This window comes from Myotis nattereri (genome assembly GCF_964212035.1).
Source record: "Myotis nattereri genome assembly, chromosome: 6".
Taxonomy (NCBI): Eukaryota; Metazoa; Chordata; class Mammalia; order Chiroptera; family Vespertilionidae; genus Myotis; species Myotis nattereri.
The window spans coordinates 90,974,701-90,990,764 of NC_138081.1; the positions used below are offsets into that span (position 1 = coordinate 90,974,701).

General features: G+C 46.6%; 1 protein-coding gene across 1 annotated transcript in view; it reads left to right on the top strand.

Annotated features, from left to right (window-relative positions):
- PLEKHG1 (pleckstrin homology and RhoGEF domain containing G1) overlaps positions 1 to 16,064 on the top strand; it is a 112,683-nt gene that overhangs the window by 83,900 nt on the left and 12,719 nt on the right. The window contains exons 7-13 of the mRNA XM_081094267.1: positions 2,230 to 2,361; positions 4,376 to 4,558; positions 4,648 to 4,743; positions 4,931 to 5,017; positions 10,038 to 10,071; positions 12,386 to 12,463; positions 15,088 to 15,126. Of these exons, the coding sequence (XP_080950393.1) occupies positions 2,230 to 2,361; positions 4,376 to 4,558; positions 4,648 to 4,743; positions 4,931 to 5,017; positions 10,038 to 10,071; positions 12,386 to 12,463; positions 15,088 to 15,126 (649 nt within the window). The remainder of the gene's footprint in view (positions 1 to 2,229; positions 2,362 to 4,375; positions 4,559 to 4,647; positions 4,744 to 4,930; positions 5,018 to 10,037; positions 10,072 to 12,385; positions 12,464 to 15,087; positions 15,127 to 16,064) is intronic.

A 16,064-nucleotide genomic window follows, 5' to 3' on the forward strand; every position in this document is an offset into this window, starting at 1 on the left:
TTGAGCCCAGATTCAGTAGGCAGTGGGGAGGGAGAGCGATTGGTCTCAGATCGGCTTTTGTATGAGCAAGGAGCAGGGGCTGAAAGAGGAGAAGACAGGTGAGCGGTGTGATGACGATCTTTGGGCTGGGCTTACATCGCCTCAGGGTATCTTTTCTTTACTTCATTTCCCATTATTTGGACAAAATTCAAGGAAGCTTTAGAAACAAAGGTAGACGTAGCACTCATATTCTCATTTCTTATCTAAGGACGTTGATAGAAATGGACAAAAGCTGTGTTGAAAGTAACTTTTGTGCTGTAGGTAGAATTGGATTGCCAGTGCAATAGGGGAAAGACAGTGTGCCCCGTGGTTAGGGGCTGGCTCGGGGGCGAGACTGCCTGGGTTCCCATCCTATAAATCGCCCAGGTGCACTGTGGCTCACAGGCAATCCGTAAAAATAAATTATTATTGGTATCGTATTATTTTTGTCCTACATTAAAATTTTTTCTTAGGAAGATTTTAATTCAGAGTTCCTCTCCATATCAACATGTCTGCAATTTGTATGTATCTCTTTTTAAATGATTCCAGGTTTCTAACTTGGATAATCATTCCAGGCTTGCTCAATTCACACACCTAACATTTTAAGAGCCCTTATATTCCTTCTTTACCAGGACTTCCTCAATTTAGTCTGTTTGCCCGGGTGGCTCATCTTTGAAGAATATCATGTCCAGTGAAGCCACATCAGGGAAAGTACTTTAATTGTCAAATTGATGCTAACTTCTTAGATTAGTGGGATTTCAACATGTGAATTTTAGGGGAGACACAGACATTCGGTCTCTAACAGCTGGTAATGAATAAAAAAGGGAAGAACAGTGGTTAGATTATTTGAAAACTAACTTCTGGTTGCCTTTGAAGTATTTTTTGCTTTTATTGTTTATTTAGAGAGTGTTTTTTTCTGTGTCATTCACATCACTTCAAAGTTATGTAGCCATCCGTGAAGATCCCACAAGAATACGCACTGTACTCCGGAGACTGTTGTCGATGAACAGATTGCCTCTTGGACTAAAAGAAAAAATTAGTTTGTTGTTTTTTTTTAACTTCGTTGTTGATGTTGAGCTTACCTGGGAGTTGTTAGTTTGGAGATACAGTTTTAAAGGACCTTTCTGAGTCTGGAAGGGAAATGTAAATCCCTTTCCAGTTTCTAACTAGATGGGAAATTTAAATACTCAGTAAAAGTAGAGATTTATGAAATATGACTATAAAATAATCTTTATAAGTTATACCATAAGATTCAACCTCCACCCAGTAGCTTAATGAATATGCATGATGAATGCCATGGAAATGATCTAATGGACTATACTGTCTTCCTATGTTTTACATATTTATATAGGGTTACTGTTATTTTTGTTTTAAGAAGATACAGCTTAATTTAATGAGCCTTTATTGGCCACCCAGCTCTCTGGTAGGCCTTGTTGAGAAGATAAAGGACAAAAGGAACTATGCCGTCGTCCCTGGCGTTACACACTTAGGAATTCTCTGGGCATGTGTCTTATGTGCTGGAAAAAATTGGCGCAGAGATTGTGTCCCTTTCCCATCTCCCTGGCATGGTGGACCCCAGTGCTAAGCTCAGTGCTGAGCATCAGAGCGAGTACTTGAACCAGGAGGTCCCCCTCAGTACTCTGAAGGGTTGTCTTGGGTGAACTTCATTTGGGCTTCAAAGCCTTGACTACATGCAAGTGCACTTGCTATAGAAGTGGTGTGTTCTTGTTTTTTAAAGATAATGTCCACTGTATTTTCGAATCCGTTACGTATTAAGTCCTGTGTGAGATCTTTTACTTTCTCTGGGAGAAAAGTAATAAGTATGTTTTCCATCTTGTAAGAGTGAGAACTATATCACATTGGCCACCAGGAAGCTCTGAAATTTCCAACTATAATGTCAACTCTCATATCTATTGTAATCACTAAAATATCTCTATGAGATTTGATGGCCTGTGTACATCTTTTGTTTTATCTTGTTTGTCATGACATTTTAATCCACTTCTGTCTTCCCAGCTCCATTTTCTTTCCTGTCTTACCGTTTTGTTGTAGGTATTTCTGATAAGTTATCTCAAAATCTTAAAGAATGATGTCACATGTCAATAAATAAGCAAAAATAAAATATGAGGAACTAATCATAGAGGTACCATTTGTATCATTGACAAAATGGGAAGCTTTGAAAAATAATGAATTTGAGGTTTGTTTGTCTTTAAGGAAATAGAAAATCACCTCGACAAGGACACAGAAGGCTACGACGTGGTGCTGGATGCGATAGACACGATGCAGCGCGTCGCCTGGCACATCAACGACATGAAGCGGAAACATGAGCACGCGGTCCGGTTACAGGTGAGCCCTTGAGATGGAGGTGCTGCAGGTGCGCTGACTTCTCACCGTTTTCTAAATCAGATATTAAGGCTGCTCACGTATTGCCCGTCATTCATGGTCTTCATCGGAGTTCTTCCTGAAGAAAGATCGGGACACCAATAATGCTTATCATTGTGTATTTAAGAGAAAGTCCCTTGGAAACTTTTAGATTAATAGTCTGCTTATAGCCCCTTCCATGATCTAAGTGAAAAATTTGAGTCTCCTGAGGCCTTATGTTATTTTCATTACAAAGAAATAATTCTAGTTGAAAGCACCTTTCTCCAAGCTGTTAAAGGAATTTGCAACTTCTATTCCTCTGTCACTAGTTCATGCAGAGCCCTGAGGTGGTGTGTGTGGTATTGGGACACAGAGCAAGGAGGGCAAAGTCTGGAGCCAGGTCCTTTGCAATTTCATTTGGGATGAGACCCACGGCTTTACCTTAGATTCCTCATTTTTATAAATGAGACAGACGAGCATTTGCTAAGGTTCCTTCCAGCACCAAAATGTTGAGCCCTGAACCCCTGAAAACTTTTAATAGGTGCTAAGCCAGTGGTCATATCCTGGATACCTCAAAAGATGTCCTTTTTTAAAAAAAATATATTTTATTGATTTTTCACAGAGAGGAAGGGAGAGGGATAGAGAGTTAGAAACATCGATGAGAGAGAAACATCGATCAGCTGCCTCCTGCACACTCCCTACTGGGTATGTGCCCACAACCAAGGTATATGCCCTTGGCCGGAATCAAACCCAGGACCCTTGAGCCCGCAAGCCGACTCTCTATCCACTGAGCCAAACCAGTTAGGGCAGATGTCCTATTTTTAAAAAGAAGGTGGTGTGAGCCCAGAAGGAGTCTCAGGCTCTGGGGTATCCCTGGAGTGAGGCACAAAAGCCTAGAGCGGCCCCATGTTCTCAGCACACCTGTGCCTGACTCAGGAAAATAAAATACATTGTTTAGCCCGTAAGTCTGAACAGAAATCTAGGTTTCATCAATAGGCAGCCAGAGTGTGGTGTGTGCAACTGACTATCAAAAATCAAAGGAAGGCGAGAGCCTAAGCCTCCAGGCCTGTCTGGCTTTTGTGGCAGCAAGAAAGGCTTAATGCTTCGTCATTCAGATGTTTTGTGGACGTAATGTCAGGCATAACATCTATCTCGTTTCCCACAATGGCTAAATGACTGGTTCTTCATGGCCTGTGAATCTGTTTGGCATTCTGAAGACACTGCTGCTGAGGCTGTGGCTCAGTCTTACCTCCATTCCTCTCCATTTCCACTTTCCCGCAAAGACGTTCCGGGTGTCTTGTGTGCTGCCTAATTAGATGCTGTTTGTGGACATTTTCATCTTTCAAAGTAATAAAATCAGCTTCATTAAAAAAGATTGATAAGGATGTACAGTAAATCCCAAATAAACGTCAAAGTCATGCTGTCAGTTTGTATTCAGCAAGTTCCATTCAAAACAAAGAGACGAAGAAATGTCCATTTTCTTTCCCAAGTAAATGGGATGAATACCAGGAAGTTTCTGAGACGATGGGTCTTGTATGATTTTCCCACGGACTTTACTAGTAGCTTTGAGTTTCTGAAATGTGGCAGGGTCTCCCGTTTCTGGGAGAGGATTTCCAATCAATAGCTCAGAAGGGTTTTGTCCAGAGAATGGGAGGTGAGAACATCAGGGAGGGATGCCTATCTGAGAAGGTCTCATACCAATGGCTCTTTCCGTAGCTTCTGAAAGACATAACTGCTGCAGCCAGCCCTAGGAGGGGGGTATCTAGGAATGGAGGTAACTAATTGGCAAGTCATCAACTAACAACTTGCTTCATTTCTGCTAACCCTTAAGTGACGCCACCCATAAATGTAGACTCATGTCATGGATCATTACACACTGTTAGACGCAACATAGATATTTAGATGCCATTCTCGAGGCTCAAGAAATGGGCCACCGTGCCCTCGCTGCCTTGCCTGCCCACCTCCTGTTTAATCACGTGGGACATTGACCTTTTTGCAGGAGATACAGAGTTTGCTCACTAACTGGAAGGGGCCAGACCTAACCAGCTACGGGGAGCTGGTGCTCGAAGGAACCTTCCGCATCCAGCGGGCCAAGAACGAAAGGACCCTCTTCCTCTTTGACAAGCTGCTTCTCATCACGAAGAAGAGAGACGACACGTTTACGTACAAAGCTCACATCCCGGTAGGTGTGCATGTGGGTCACGGGCAAGGACCTGAGTGGCTGGCCCATTCTCTTCCACGCGTGCTCACCCGTCTCGCTCTCCCGCTCAGTGTGGCAACCTCATGCTCGTGGAAGTGATCCCCAAGGAGCCGCTCAGCTTCAGCGTCTTCCACTACAAGAACCCCAAGCTGCAGCACACCGTCCAGGTAACAGCAGGCCCTCCCCTCCCTGCCAGGCCCGCCCTGCACCCTGGGCGCCCTGCGCCAGGCAGCCCTTCTCCAGCCTTCTGGCCACGTGGTGTGTTTTGCATCTTGTTGGGGGGTGAGAGGAGGGTCTGAGTCTGGTCTGTGGTGGCGGCGGGAGTTGTCTGACTGCCCCAATCTCCTTCCGTAGGCCAAGTCGCAGCAGGACAAACGGCTGTGGGTTCTGCACCTGAAGAGACTGATCCTGGAGAATCACGCGGCCAAGATCCCAGCGAAGGTGAGACAATGAGGCCAACAAACAGTAAGACGTAAAGACATTCAGGTCCTTGTGGGGGCAGCCCCAGGAGTGGACTTCAACTGCAAAGTAAAGAAGAGTGAGAGCAGGGATCCGCCAGGGACCAGCTGAGCCAGCCATTTATTCGGAGAGGACTCGCATGTAGGGACACGGTGGAGAGTTTTTGTTGCGTTTTTTTAAAAGATGTTGTTTTCCTTTTGGACGTGAAAGAAGGAAAATACAGGGGAGACGATAAGTACTTTCTAGAGAACGAGTGAGCACTAAAGAGAGCTATGAGGATGAATCAAAGTGCACGAAGCACCTACAGTGACTAAAGCTGGCTCCGGTTCTGCGGGAAGGCGAGGGGACCCAGGCCCAGACGTGGCCATGAAGGGGTCTGCAGACGAGGGAGCTAGCCCTGAATTACGTAACTGTTTGCTAAACATGATGCATTAATGAAGGTATAAGCCAAGTGTTGTGGGAGGGCAAAGTGTTGAATGACAGTTGAGTTGGGAAGGAAAGTGCCTTTCAGAATCGACGAATGAGGAATGTTTTCATTAAGTGAGGGAAATGGAAAGGGAAAACCAAGCTGAGGGAACAGCATACACAAAACAGAGATGCCTAGGGGGCGGGGCTGAGTCCCAAGAAGATGGAGTTGGAGGTGAGGCTGGAGACGTGGGAGGCAGACAACTGGGCAGTAAAGGGCTTTGACCTCACACAGGAGGAGTCTGGATTGTATTGGTGACGGTTTGGGAAGAAGGGTATGGCGTGGGCTGCCCCGTGTTCTCAGAGTGTAACTTCGGGAACAGTGTGGCAACGAGTGGGAGGAGTGAGACTAGAGACAGGAGAGGAATTAACAAGCCACCACAATAGTCTAGAAGACAGATCAGGGGCACCGCCAGGGAGCCGCAGCATATGAGGGGATGCGAAAACCCGTTGTGGAGGCAGAGAGAATAGGATTCTGCCCACCACGCATGAGGAGAGGGAGAACTAGAAGTCCAGGATGAGTAAGGAGTTGGGCCAGGAGGATGGTGTTGTGAGCTCCAAGATAGACTGCGAACGGGAGGAACGGGTTGGATGGGAGCGAGAGGGTGAGCGCTGATGCATGTGCAGGGGCAGGTCAGCTGCAGGTGGCAATTCAGTCTTGGAAGCTGCAGATCGGGAGGCTCTCTCCACCCAGACAATAACTGAAGCCCTGAGAGTTGATAGGAGGGTCCGTGATAGGAAGGACCCTCAAAATGTGGAAAGGAAGAAGAACGCTTGGGAATCCCAACAACTAAGGGATCTGCAGTGGGGTCGGGGGGTGTAGAGAACATCAAAGAAAGAGTAGCGATGAGGTAGTGGGAAACCTGGAGGGAAAAGGTGAGGTAACGAAGGAAGGAAAGACTCTCAACGAGAGGGAGCTGAGTGACAGCCTCCGATGCTGCTGCGGTCAAAACAGAGTCCAACAGAAACGAGATAGCAGATTCGCTCACTGAGACCAAGGCGAGGCCGGAGTGGGCTGAAGAGAAAGGGGAGGGAAAGGAGCAGACGGAGTAGGCTTTTCTTTTTTAAAACAGAGTTCAGAAAAGACAAAAGCTGGTAGTTTGAGGAAAGGTGAGATCAAAGCAAGACACTGTTTGTAGGTGAAGAATGCCCTGGACATAAGTAAACAGAGGGGAATAATACGGGGAAACAGGAGACGGGAAAATAAGAGGAGGGATCCTCTCGGAATGTGACCCTGGGAGGTGGCAGGGTGGGATCAAAAGCTCAGGGCTGGGGGTCAGTTTTGGAAACAGTCAGAAGCACCTTCCCGGGCTGAGCGAGAAGAAAGATGAAAGAATAGAGAAGCTTTGAGGGGGATTTGAGGGAAGGTTGAGGGCTTGATTTCACTGAAAATGGGGGTGATGTCACTTACTGGGTGAGTGAAGCAAAGATGGGCTTGGTGGCTGAATGAAAGTGGGAAGGTGCAGAACTCCCACCCAACACAGTAACCTGGGAAAGGCGTCTGAGAGCCCCAGAAGCTGGCCGCCATGGATCAGTGCGATGAGCTAATTTCAGATGACTCAGAAACTAGTGTTGAGGCACCACGGCGCACCTGGGTTCCCCAAGGGTGGGGATTGGTGACAGGGAAGGTTAACAGGGCAGGAAGGCGGGGCGCTCATCAGCACCGATGCAGTGATCCAACAGGATTTGCAGGCTGAGCAGACGGTAAAATTAACTGGGGAAATAGACCTGGGTTGAAGGAGCCCTGGCCTTGTAAAGTGAGAGAGCAGGTTCAGCAGGGTGACAGGTGGGGAGACGGAAATGTGGGGATAGATGTGGGATTGAAGAAGGGCCCTTTGGAGGCCTGCCTTGGAGGCGGGGCAGGTCGGGGCGGCCGTAGGTTCTGGGGGCAGCTCTGATTGTGTGTTGCTGTTCTGGAGTGGAGGAAAAGGTTATCGGGGATCATGTGTGAGGAACTAGGGGGAGGATTATCCACGTGGATGGTGAGATGGTCCGTGCTGTGGCAGGGAGGAGTGAAGTGGGGCAGAAAATGGGGGGATGATCACAAGGGTAGAACTGGGCGGGGACTAAGTAGGAATGAGATTTCTCAGAAAGGAGAGCGCCTGTTTTGCTTTGTGTCGTTTGAAAAGCATCTGCAGCCCCGCTCAGGGGCTGTCAGCAGTGATTATGTACCCAGGAAATGAGTGTGGGGAGGTGTGTGCCTTGAGGCATGAGTCTCATTTCAGCAGGTGTCCCGAGATGTCAGGGAGCTCATGGGGACAGGTGACTGCATTCTCCTCGTGGGTAGTCATTTGGTTGCTGGCCAGTGCCTCGCAATGAATGTGCTCTGAGCAATGGCAGTGGCTTTGATAGGCCCCACCTATTGTCTACCTGTCCACTGGGAATTCACACCTACCAAGGGATTCCGAAGGGCAATTAAAGGCCATTACAAAACAAGACTAATGCGCGTACCTGTCCTCTCTCTCCCACGCCAGGAGTGTATAGAACAGGCAGTTTTCCCTTTACATGTAAAAATGGTCACAATAGAATTGTCCTTGTTTACCCAACTTCCTGGTCCTTTTAGAATCTCATTCGGTTTCAACTACACCTTCTTGAGCACGTACACACTGTGCTAAGTACTTGATAATCTTATTTCACCCCACACAAAAGTCCTTCTGAGAAGGGCCTATTCTCCCCCTTCCAGAGAAATAAAAAGAGGCTCAGAGACTTGACACAAATTGCCAAGTTGATGCAGCTAGTACATGACCGAGCCCAGGGTCAAACCCAGGGCTGTCTGGCCCCAAAGAGCAAGTCTTCACCGCGTTGTTCCCAAGGGATGGAAATGGAAACACACTTATTTAATGTACTTTATCCACGATGGTGTTCTAATAATTTTCTATTTTATTTAAGCAGATAGTTAACTTGAACTTTTCACTTCTTTCCTTGACTATTTCTCAACCTTTTCCTTAAAGCTATCAAAATATATTTATTCCTATTAAATCAAAGAAATGTATAAGAGGGAATTTTTTAAACATCAAAAAATGTACCACCGGTCTAATAATATTAGCACAGCTGTTGGAAATTCATTCGTTCCTGTCAACCTCCTTCCAGTCCTTTAGTTCAGTGATGGTCCCTGGCTGACTCCTAGTGGACAATGTGGGAATAACACTTTTTGAAATTAAATGTTAAGGGAGGGGGTGGGGGGGGGGGCGGAGATAAAAGAGCAGTGTTATAAAAATCCAAACATTTGTTTTCTCAAAGTTATGGTGACTGCATCGAGGCTTCTTTCTTACCCCTTTGGTTAAACAAAATGATTGCCACTTGGTCTACACATTTTTACTGTGATATCACAGATGGTGGAAGAATACAACAAAATAATTTTTAAATTATTTTTAACGTAATGTTTGTAGGTTCAGTTACACTACCCTTGAAAAACGAAAATTACTTTAAAGCAAGAAAGGCTACCCAACCTATTTTTTTTTTCATTTTTGAATCCTCAAGAAAAATTATTCTTGTTAGTGTAGTTGTCATATCTTTTTATATTCCCCTAAACATTAATAACATGTGGCAACAACAACAGTTTTTAAAATCCTTAAGGGAGGCTGAGGTTGAGCTGGGGAGAAGTATGCGTGGAGGAGGTGAAGGTCAAGGTTATGAGGCCCTTTCCATGGGGAGGTGGAAGTAACTAACTTGGGTTGAGTGCCTACCATTTGGTCCTAGTAGTGATTCTGGAAGGTCGGTCTTGTTACCATCTTTCAGCTGAGGAAACACATTCAGAGATGTGAGAGCACCCACGTGTAGTGCCAGAGTGGGGATCACAGCGCCGTCCTTCAGAGCCCTTCCCCCCACCCCAGCTCTGTTCCGCTCACCCCCACCCCGAGATTCTAGGCATACACAAAAGACGGTGGGTGCAGGGTGCTGTAGGGAGCCAGGAGATGGAAGGAGGAAAGCAGAAAACCTCCAGCAGTCTGTTTTGCAACCAACTCAGAACAGTTGAGTGGTATGGGGAGGGCTGGTTGTGCAGATCCTGGGCCCTATCCCGTGGGCTTTTGGGTCAGTAGACCTGGGTTGAGTTCAGTAGGTCAAGGCTGGGTAGCAGGAATCTGCATTTTATTATACGCTGACCAACAGATACTAATGATGAGCCAGGTTTTGGAAATGTTTGGTGAAATGTTTCCCTTTTTCTTCTCTCACCTCTCATCTCCCCCCACCCCCGCCCCCCAACCCGTTTTTCTCTCCCTCTCTTTCCCCCTTTCTCCTCCTCCCTCCCTTTGTCTTCCCCCTCCCCCTTTCCTCTCCCTCCCTCCTTTCTTTCCAGGTGGGGCTGTGGTTTAGCTCAGGTGCTCAGTTGTGCAGCATCTACTCCCCACATGGGGGCACTCATCTGTTTGAATCCCTCGAACTATGTGTTAATGCCTAAGAGAAATCATGAGTTTCTTTAAAAAGCTTTTTTAAAACCACTTATTCAGGTGGGATAAAACCCATGTTAGGATTGGTAGTTTAAAGTAGAAACCAAAAGGATATCATTGCAATTACAGCTACATTTTCTTTCTTTCAGGCAAAGCAAGCGATACTAGAAATGGACGCCATTCGTAAGTTTCATTTTCTTAACACAATTTGAAATTTCATTTTCTATTTGTGCCTATCACATATTCTATCTTGAAGTTTATAAAAATGTCATTGTTACGTAGCAGCTCTCTACTAACTGTTTTAACAAATAGTCGGCAGGCAGTACCATCTCTTCCTGACATATTGATTTGTTTCTACATTGATTCCTCCCTTTTTATCTGTGAGTCCCCTGGCAACTGGCCACTTGGCTAGGTCTCTGTGTCAACTAACAATGTAAGATATGCTCCCAGGATCAACCCTTACCCCCACCGCCAACAATTAAGGTCTCACAGTCCGTTTCCCACCTCAGACAGAAAATCTATGTTGATTATCTGAAAACATCAAGATAACTAGGTAGTTACTGGTTTTCCTGATAACAGCACAAATTTCAAAATTACAGCTGCCCCACATATGTGATTGTATTGCTAGGCTTATACAAGCAGGCAGAGAATAAATGTAAGTGAGCTCTTTCCTATAAAATAAAACCTTATTTTATCATATCCTTGTTACCTCCCAGGTTAAAAAGAGAAACGATGACTTTAACAACTGGCAACTAGGTCTGACAAACTTTTACTTAAAACTTTCAAAATAACGAACGCCCTGGCTTATGTGGTTCAGTTGGTTGGGTGTCATCCCAATCAATGTTTCCCTCTCACATCAATGTTTTTCTCTCTCTCTCTCCCTCCCTCTCTTTCTAAAAATCAATACAAATATTTTTTAAAAAAAAAAAAAACTCAAAATAACTTACTTTTGGGGAATCTTTCCCCAAGTGCAAATGCTAACTCACCCTCCAGGCTGCCACAGTGGCTGCGAGTCCCCATTTCCGGTCTGACAGACTCTGAGGAGCAATCCCCACAGTGCGAGGCTGGGCTCACTGCCCTGTGGCCCCTAAATCCTCACATTTCACTTAGAATCTCTAAGATTTTTTTTTATTTTTTTAATAAAAGCACTCTGAGGAGAAGGCATGGCCAGGGATGGCCAGGTGAGAATTAGGGGGAAAGTGGAAGGAAGATGGGATCTGGAGACGTCAGCTCTTATTATGTTGAGTTCATTCAATAAAATGACTTACTTGTTCCCAGGATCTGGGTTAGCTCTTGGGCACCATTAAGATTTCGTGGCGCACAGAATAATTTCAAGCACAAATTGGTGCCACATGCCTGTCTGCTGGGCCCAGGACTGAGCCAGAGCAGCCCAGCCCAGGAAAATAACCTTATTTGCCCTACCTTGGACTTGGCTGAGTGTGAACAGAGTAAGCCAGTCCGTTGGACTAGATGACCTCATATATATAACTTTACCTCTGACATTGGAGAAGTGCATGTGGTCTTTACAACTCTTAGAACTCTCTCAAACTTTAGGTGCTGCTGAAGAGCATTAACCCTAATTTGAAGGCCATGTTTACAGGGCCATCCTTAAATTGTTACCCTCTGGTGTCAGCATGACGATGGTCATTGAATATGCTGCAGTGGTTCAGGGTTAGACCAGATTTCCTTGATCCAGAGTCTGGGTACCCCTTAGATGGGGTAGAAAGACAAACTATGAAATTAAATGATAATTCCTTTTCTGAGAAGAGAATCTAAAGTACTCAACAAATGTTCAAAGGAGCAAAGTGTAGACAAGTATTAAGAGTCAATGAACTGCTCGGTCAGCGTGGCTCAGTGATTGAGCGTTGACGTATGAACTAGGAGGTCATGTTTTAATTCCTGGTCAGAGCACATGCCTGGGTTGTGGGCTTGAACCCCAGTGTGGGGAGTGCAGAAGGCAGCCAGTCAATGAGTCTCTCATCATTGATGTTTCTCTCTCTCTCTTACTCTCTGAAATCTATTTATTTATTTATTTATTTATTTATTTATTTATTTTTTAAAAAAGTCACTGAATGGGAGAGCAGCTCCCATGGGGGCAGGAAGGGCGAGACATCCTTCACTACGTGGGGCACCAAGGCCTCATGAAATCTCCAGGTAGTTTTACCTTGACTGTAGCCCACCACCACCATCTGTCAGGGGCCTTGGTGACAAGTTCAGCCTTGGGAATAGCATTTTAATGGCATTTTCTGACCTCTGTGGGCTATGGTGGCAGCAGAAAGTGAGGACAGAGAGAGAGAGAGGCACTTAACTTGCTAACATGCCCTGGAAGTCCCAAGGTAAAGGAAGTCCTGAGATACATATTCAACACCAGGTATGGAAGAAGGGACTCCTGCCTGAGGGAAGAGAATAAATGCTGAGATATCCAAAGCAGGTGGCTCCCGTATTCTGAGCCATCACCAGGCACCTGGTTCTCACAGTCACTGCCTTCTCTTTACAGATTACCCCGGCTTCTGCTACAGCCCCGAGGGACAGGCGAAGACCTGCTCCACTCCCTACCGGTTGAGAAGAAAATCTGGTAATTCGGATGTTTCATCCAAAGTTGATAAGCGTGGGGACTAGCAATGAAGGTCGCTTTCAGTCAGACAGAAAGGCAGTTCTGTTCTGGTCTTGGAGCTCACGGCCAGTTTGAGTGCAGTTGGGGCCGAATTATGATGGGGCTCCCAAGCTTCTGTTCTAAAACTCTTTTCTACTTAACTCTCTGCTTTCACGCATATTAACCAAGTAGCTTTGCTTTGCATAGCCTCTTGTCGTAGCAGACAGGTACTAAACCCTGTCTACTGTCGCCAGTGAAAAAATTGTATCCTGTAAATGACACATACCAGGATTGTTCAAACTTAAAACTCTTAACACACAGTTGCTGAATCAGACTCCAGGTAGTATTACCTTGGGGAGCTCTCAGGTGTTTGTTCATTTGTTTGTTTGGTTGGTTGTTTGTTTGTTTCATTTGAATCACTATTTATTGAGCACCTACCTAATCTGTGCTAAGGACCAAAATGCAAGAATACTAGTAGATAATACACATGATTCCTGCTTGCAAGAAGTTCAGAGTTTAGTGCAGGGGTGGGCAAACTTTTTGACTCGAGGGCCACAATGGGTTCTTAAACTGGACCGGAGGGCCGGAACAAAAGCATGGATGGAGTGTTTGTGTGAACTAATATAAATTCAAAGTAAACATCATTACATAAAAGGGTACGGTCTTTTTTTTTTTTTAGTTTTATTCATTTCAAACGGGCCGTAGTTTGCCCACGGCTGGTCTAGTGGGAGGGTCCAAAAAGGTGATTAAACACCAGGAGAGGGAGAGGTTCACCTCTAGGAAGGAGAGAGGGGGCTTAGAGAGCGGAAGGCCAGTACCCCGATGGAATCTAGGGGCCGAGGAGGCAGGTGGGAGGGAATAGACATGCAGAGGCCCGAGACTGAGACAACATATCTTAGAGGGGACATTGGTGGTCAGTTGTTCACACTGGCGGAACGTGGGATGGAGCTGGGGGTGGGGGTGGGGGTGGGGGTGGGGGTTAGTGTGGCGGTGGAGGTGGAGGTGGAGTTGGGGGTGGAGGTGGAGGTGGAGCTGGAGGTGGAGGTGGAGGTGGAGCTGGAGGTGGAGGTGGAGGTGGAGCTGGAGCTGGGGGTGGAGCTGGAGCTGGGGGTGGAGGTGGAGCTGGAGGTGGAGGTGGAGCTGGAGGTGGAGGTGGAGCTGGGGGTGGAGGTGGAGGTGGAGCTGGAGCTGGAGCTGGAGGTGGAGGTGGAGCTGGAGGTGGAGGTGGAGCTGGAGGTGGAGGTGGAGGTGGAGGTGGAGCTGGAGCTGGGGGTGGAGGTGGAGCTGGAGCTGGGGGTGGGGGTGGGGGTGGAGCTGGAGGTGGAGCTGGAGCTGGAGCTGGAGCTAGGGGTGGAGCTGGAGCTGGGGGTGGAGGTGGAGCTGGAGGTGGAGGTGGAGGTGGAGCTGGAGGTGGAGGTGGAGCTGGAGCTGGAGCTGGAGCTGGAGGTGGAGCTGGAGCTGGAGCTGGGGGTAGAGGTGGAGGTGGAGGTGGAGGTGGAGGTGGAGGTGGAGCTGGAGGTGGGGGTGGAGGTGGAGCTGGAGCTGGAGGTGGAGCTGGAGCTGGAGCTGGGGGTGGAGGTGGAGGTGGAGCTGGAGCTGGGGGTGGAGGTGGAGGTGGAGGTGGAGCTGGAGCTGGGGGTGGAGGTGGAGGTGGAGGTGGAGGTGGAGGTGGAGGTGGAGCTGGAGGTGGGGGTGGAGGTGGAGGTGGAGGTGGAGGTGGAGGTGGAGCTGGAGGTGGGGGTGGAGGTGGAGGTGGAGCTGGAGCTGGAGCTGGAGCTGGAGCTGGGGGTGGAGGTGGAGCTGGAGGTGGGCAAGGTGAAACGGAGGGAGATGTGGCTAGAGGTCAGAGAGGGGCTTGATCATGAAGGCAAGTAGGCCCCACGGAGGGTTTGCACTCGATCTTGCAAGCTATGGAAGGATATCAAGCAATGAAATATTTTCTTTGAGAACTGAATTCTGCCTCAATGTGGAAAATGAAGTAGGCAGGAAGCTGTCCTTCTGGTCCGGGTGAGAGATGCTGAAGGCTGGATTAAGACAGTAGTGACTGGGGTAGAGCACTAGTGGGATCCCACGAGACGATGGATGAAAACAAGAGAGATTAGAATGACGTCCTGGTCAATAGCTTGGGAGGGGAATGTCAATGACAGCTGAGGTAGATACAGGGAGAAGGGCAGGTATGGGGAGACCGGTGCACTGAGGTTGAGACTTGTGGTTTTGCTGGGTCTGTGGGGACACTGGGGGGAGGTCAGGCTGGCAGCTGGCATTGGAGGTCTGAGGCTCGGGACGGGGTCCGGGATAAGAGCGTTAAAACTGAACGTTATCAGCTTATAGATGGTAGTTAACGCTAAGGAAATTGCTGTACCAGCTGGTAGGGCAGGTGTTCTGTTATGCAACTCCTAATTACACAGCTTAATGTTCACCTTAGTTTTGATGGGGTGAGTGTCTTGCTGCTAAGTATCTCTAAGCAACGGGGATTTGGGCAAATTTTATAGAAAATTTCTAGAGCTGAATTAATTTGCTCAGAAACTAATAATTTACTTTTAAAGAAAAAAACCTCTTGATTTGGTTTTGCAAGTGATGCTGGCCTTATTTTTTCTTCCTCCCAGAACCTTCCTCAAGATCACATAAAGTTTTGAAGACCAGTGGTAAGTCCTGAAACATCTTCTTTTTGCATTCTTGTTGATATCCACTAAGTCAAACCACACACACACGAAAAGCACCAGGTGAGAAAAATGAAAGCACCAGATGAATTACAGATTGATGGAGTTGATTAACTTCTGTGAGTAATAGTGCCCCATTATAAAATGTAAAGCCAAATGACATAAAATGTTTGTAATATAGATAACAGGCAAAAGAAGATTAATATCCCTATTACTAAAAGGAATCCTATGTATCAAAAAGAAGGGACAAAGGACCCTTTTTTTAAAAGGCAGACAATATCATTGGGCAGTTTCACAGAAGAAACACAAACTGCCAATAAAATGTATAAATGGTCACCCATGTTAGTAATCAGAAAAGTCATACATTTACATTATGCTAAGTGAAATAAGCCAGTCAGAGAAAGATAAATATCACATGATCGCATTCATTTGTGGAATATAATGACCAACATAAACTGATGAACAAAAATAGAACTAGAGACATAGAAGAATCGAACAGACTGTCCAAACTATGAGGGAAGGTGGGGGGTGAGGGGGTAAGAGATCAACCAAAGGACTTGTATGCGTGCATATAGACATAACCAATGAACACAGACAGCAGGGGGGTGAGGGCATGTGTTGGGGGTGGGAGCGGCCAGGGAGAAGTCAATGGGGGGAAAAGGTGACTCATGTAATACTCTAAACAATAAAGAATTTAAATTTAAAAAATAAAGAATAGTGGACCTGACTACAGAACCTGGCTAGGCTGCTGATCAACTGAATGCTGTCTCCATGCCATTTCTTCTTCGCCGACTCCGTCCACACCTTTGGGAACCCCTGGACCTGCTGGGGTTGGACCCCAACACACCACCACATGTTTTTCATGAAAATTTTTCAGGTCTGAAACAATTTCTGCAAAATTTGTTCCAGAAATAAAAACACAT